The sequence below is a fragment of the Bombus vosnesenskii genome, unplaced genomic scaffold (genome assembly GCF_011952255.1).
Source record: "Bombus vosnesenskii isolate JDL3184/JDL3185 unplaced genomic scaffold, Bvos_JDL3184-5_v1.1 scf7180000013262, whole genome shotgun sequence".
NCBI lineage: Eukaryota > Metazoa > Arthropoda > Insecta > Hymenoptera > Apidae > Bombus > Bombus vosnesenskii.
In genome coordinates, this window is record NW_022882922.1 from 4704458 (window position 1) to 4709479 (window position 5022).

General features: G+C 36.7%; 2 protein-coding genes across 8 annotated transcripts in view; one reads left to right on the plus strand and one right to left on the minus strand.

Annotated features, from left to right (window-relative positions):
- LOC117230214 (homeobox protein extradenticle) overlaps positions 1 to 3184 on the minus strand; it is a 41335-nt gene extending 38151 nt beyond the window's left edge. For 6 of the 7 annotated variants that reach the window (XM_033487386.1, XM_033487413.1, XM_033487378.1 and 3 more), the window contains exons 1-2: positions 1342 to 3184; positions 620 to 693 (exon numbers count right to left, since the gene is read on the minus strand). In XM_033487386.1, the coding sequence (XP_033343277.1) occupies positions 620 to 693; positions 1342 to 1574 (307 nt within the window). In that variant the 5' untranslated portion in view covers positions 1575 to 3184. The remainder of the gene's footprint in view (positions 1 to 619; positions 694 to 1341) is intronic. The other variant, XM_033487430.1, reaches the window with a different exon arrangement.
- Positions 3185 to 3453: 269 nt separating this feature from the next.
- LOC117242964 lies at positions 3454 to 4799 on the plus strand. The gene has a single exon (XM_033510040.1). It carries the CDS (start codon positions 3759 to 3761, stop codon positions 4749 to 4751), a length of 993 nt encoding a protein of 330 aa, XP_033365931.1. The 5' UTR covers positions 3454 to 3758; the 3' UTR covers positions 4752 to 4799.
- Positions 4800 to 5022: the final 223 nt, after the last annotated feature.

A 5022-nucleotide genomic window follows, 5' to 3' on the forward strand; every position in this document is an offset into this window, starting at 1 on the left:
ACCTCCTTCTCCAATCCATCCCTCCCCCTCGGTTCCTCCCCATCCCCCGAAGCAGTTCGAGCCAAGCCAGCCACCCCTCGCACCCCAAAAATAATTGCACGTTTCGTGGTCTCTTGATCCGCGCGTAAAAGTAATCCAAACATCGCATAAAAATTATGTTTACGAGTTTCGAATGGGCGCAGGGGTCGACCCTGCAGGGTAGACGACGCTGCACTGCACGCCGAAAACATATCAACAGTCTCTCTCCTCTCGCCTAGATAGGGATCTCTTTCTAGGAATTTCTCGGATTGTTTAGAACTCGAATGTGAACCACCGGAGCGACCGCGCGAGTTACGAGGTGATCTTCCGCACTTTTATGGAGTGTTCTCTCATCTTAGTGGCGTACATATAATCGGAAATTATTTACTGCGATTTTCGATAGACTAATTACTAATATCAGTAATTACTAATATAGAACCGGATTTTCTTGTATTATTTAAAGCTACCTGCGAGAATAACAATAACTGTGATCTTTAAGGTTTATTGGTGAAGTAATATTTATCAGCGTTGTTTGCTTCCTTGCAAGAAACTAGATCAATTAACAGCAACAACAATAAAGATAATAGATAGTAAAACTCACCTGTTTTCTCTTTGATTTCACACAGGACCGAAAACAAGGCTGGCTTCATTCTGTGACAGTTTAATGTATGTTTTCTGAAAGAAAGAATATAAATTATTAATTGCATGATATAAATTAAATATTGAGTAATTGGCAAAAAATTTATATTGCGTGATATCATTCATTATAAAGAAATACGCGTCTAAAATTAATATAACATTACGTATGCGTAACATAGTTGAACATAATAGATATAAACATTTTGGTAAACTTGTATAATCGTGCAAGTACCAATAGTGCGAAGATAACCGTCTTATCGCGTATTCGGACGCCTATATATAACTTACTGTTGTAGCTTGTCATTACCAGTATATCTACTATATTCGTTACTTAACAGTTTGCACTTAACAGTTACCAAGCTATAAAATGATAAAAAGACATTATAAGAATAATATTTACTCTCTTCGACCGAAATCCTAATATAAAACATTATAAAGCGATGAACATAACCTGCATTTATCGTTATTTGATACGTTTACTACATGCTTTAATAGCTAATAAAAAATTCTAGAGTAACTGATTTCAATGTAATGTTGTAAAAGAGCCATTGAAAAAATTAAAAGAAGCGTGTCAAATAAGTAAATGAAATACTGCGAAAAAGTTGATGAAAGAATTATTAAAGTAATGATGCATCTTAGAAGTATTAAAAAATGGCGGCTGATCGGATCACGAATGGGACCAACCTCGCTTGCGCCTCGTCCAAGCTTTGATCAGTGATGTTCATAATTTGTTGAAGAATTTCACTGATGTCCTGTTTTCTAGCCTCGACGGCTTGATCCGGACCTTGTGTCGCAGTTCCATCCACAGGCCCCATACTACCGTATCCGGTCGTATTTTGGGCCCCTTGACCCTGGTTTCCTCCCATCAAACCAACACCTGATCCGCCGTGTTGCAGCATCCTGCCAGTTTCATCCATCAACTGTAGACTGCAGCACTAAGAATATTATTCGCCTCTTTCCGTCTTTTTTTTCCTCTTTTTTCCTTTTTCTCTTTCCTGTAGCAAGAGTAAATTTCGTTCACACAACACTCGCGGATGTAAGTATATCGTATACCAGGTGTCGCAGAAAAACACGACTGTACAAACAACCGTCCCGCTCTTTCACTTTATGACGACTCCTGTATCTCGAGGAAAATATGTTTCACGCACGTGCTCTATCTCTCTCTCTCACACTCGTGCGACACTTCATATGGAAGCCCGAGCAGGCATGCACTTGCAAAAATAGAATTTTTCATGAATAATGTACCAAATTTCTTGAGAATACGAAGAAATCTATGAGAATGAGAGATTCCCGTAATGCGCCGTACGGTTGGCTTGGAGGTTATGCCGCCGTGGCCTTTGTCTCTTACGTATCGTTTGGCGTTTTAACTTGTTCTTGCTCCTCTTTCCCGGTCGCTCTCTTGCTCTTTCTCTTTTTCTCTCTTGGTTATTCGTTCGCTTGCTCGCTCTTTCGCTTTTCTTTTTTCTCTCTTTTCTTGCTGTATCTATCCTTCTCTTTCGATGCCCTTCGGTATCCTTTTTACTTCTATTCCCCCCCTCTCTCTCTCTCTCTCTTTCTCTCTCTCTCTGTCTCCGTTTCTTTTCTCACTAATATATATTTCCTTGCTGATTCAAGAACACTCACGTTGCGTCTAGTAATCGGTTTCTAGTTTGCTATACACACTATAGAGGTGATGAAAATGGTGCCTTCGGCAGCTTTAAACTTGACGGATTGTCGGATTTTACGTATACGCGGTTATGTCGACGGTCGGCGTCGCGCCCGGTCCGCACTCTCCTTTCACTCGTTCTTTCCTCTGCTCAGTAAGGATACTCGTACAAGCTGAGGAAAATCGGCGTTCTTCGAGCCATCCGCGCACGGACGTCACACACCAACTCTCCGCCTTACAAGGCAACGCGCGGACCGACCGTTTCTGTCGCTCTTTTCACTCTTCTCGGCCGCGAGCGACTGCTACGCTCCTGAAGCACGCGCGTGTTCGTGCGTTGGTGTGTGCACCGAGCCTTGGTGTGCGTACGTGCATGCGCCAATCGGCGGCCATAATAGCCGCCTCGACCAATCAGAATGGCTGATTCATTTCCTTCTTTCTTCGTTTAAAGCGGTTCATTCGCTCGCTCTCCCATGTTATTGTCCGCGTGCGCATCCACTCTATTTATGATGCGATTTCGCCGCTTTTCCTAATCCCGTTCCCTTAACCTGTATCCGTCAACTTCGAATTTTCCCCAAATTGCATAAAGCTACCTTGAAACTGATCTTTCCAGACACTATTCGTTACATCGGAGATAGAAGCTTTCGTAAAACAACCTCCTTTACCTTGTATTCCAGGAGGCGCAAACTCCGCCCATTCCTTCAATTTCTTTTCTTTTTTTTTTTCCGATCACCACTAATGTTCAATCGTAAACGTTTGCGCCATTATTATGTAAAGTTTGACCAGAAAGATTGAACAAAACCAAATATTTGATGGTACTTTTGCCTTGTTGAATGGCGTATAAATAAAACGAAGGTACCTACTTCGTATACTTGGGAAATGTAAATTACGAGGACGGCATGCGCAAGTCCATCGTACAACATGGCTACGTAATCAGCCATTTTTATAACGCGGGAAAACTCGAATGCTCAATTATAATATTTATTTAGCGACGGTTGAGTTAAATTATTTTAACCTGAATATTAAAATGTAAAAGACAAACGTTTCATAATATTATTTGATAAATACGTCTAAACATATCAATGTGTATGATTTATTATTTATATTATCTTAACGTTCGAACATATTATATGCTGTTTGTAACGGACATTTTAGGTACATATATTTAGGTTTTTTTTCCCCAAGTTTATAAGTTACTCGATATTTCGAATCTCAAGGCTTATAGACGATACGATTGCTTTATTACATTGTGATATATTGATTTATTGGCATTGAAGTGGCTTTATTCATTGACTGTGATAATATATATTAAGGACTAATACAGTTCATTTACATTTATAAACTCTAACGATAAGGAGCGCGTGTTGCCCGACAAAAAATAGGTTACACGTTTAAATATATTATACTTCATTAATTAAAAATCGCTAATTGATTGATTTAAACGATATTTTACATAAATATGGATCATGAAAAATATTACGACAAAAAATCAGATGGAAGCTATGTTATACATTTTCTTAATAAAAAGGGATTAAATTTGCAAGAGGTTAATAAAAAGTTTTCTGTTTTTGGCAAAGTTTTATCTGTGGATGATAATGGAAAAGCTAATGAATTATGTTTTATAAAATATGGAACAGTTGAAGATGCGATAAAATGCATTGATGGCTTTAAAAATGACAAATCTATCAAGATTTTGCCACATATACATAAAATAAATAATAATAATGGAAAGCGTTTGAGCCGTAATAATACTACAGGCAAAATATCGCATAGTAGAAAAAAAAGAACATCTAATCAAGATTCTTCTAAACATTGTTCTGAGAAAAGTAATCTCATTAGTAATTTCTCACCAATAAAACAGTTTAAAGACACAGAAACAGACTGCCAATCCGGTGCTAATATATCAAAATCATTATCTAGCGATAGCAACTTTAATAATGATACGGTAGATGATAAAGACAGCGTTGATCGTTCTCATCCTAAACAAATATCATCTTCAAAACATATTTCAAAATATATAAACCTACAAAGAATTGCATCAAATAGTTCAATTTCATTAGGAGTTACTAATGGAAATGTAAAAGAATCGAAAAAGATATTTGATGAAACAGAGATTCCAGCTTTGATGTCTATTGATCAAAAATATATGCAAAATGGTAAAATCATTCCATCATCCTCAAAAATTATTCCAGCAAAAGAAATAATCGTAGCTAATGTCAATCCAAGTTTAAGTATACATTATATATTACATCTTTTTAACAAGTTTAATCCAATAGCGGTATCATCTATGATGCTAATACCAGAAACTGGTATATCATACTGCTATGTTTATTATGAAACATACAGTGAAGCATATGCAACTATGAAAGAATTTGACATGTATCATCTACATGGAAGGAAGCTGATTGTTTTAACAACAAGTGAATTGATGAAAGAGATCTCTTTATTATAAGTATATTAATTCTGTTGTGCATATCTTATACAATAAAGTAAATATGAATAAAACCTTCTACTTTGATACTTTATTTTCCTTTTTTATTGGTTTCTATTTAATAAATATAGTAAAGTTTTAAAACGTAAATATATAAATATTATCTATTATTAGCGGTTACTACCAGCGTTTCTTGCAGTATGACACGAATTAAAAAAAATGTGGAAATAAAAAGAATTCCAATGTTCACGAGTTTGCGCGTTAAGCTGTAATTTCTAACCTACGTTCTTTT

Coding starts and splice junctions, on each gene's coding strand:
- LOC117242964 (XM_033510040.1), top strand. CDS start 3,759: ATGGATCATGAAAAATATTACGACAAAAAATCAGATGGAAGCTATGTT.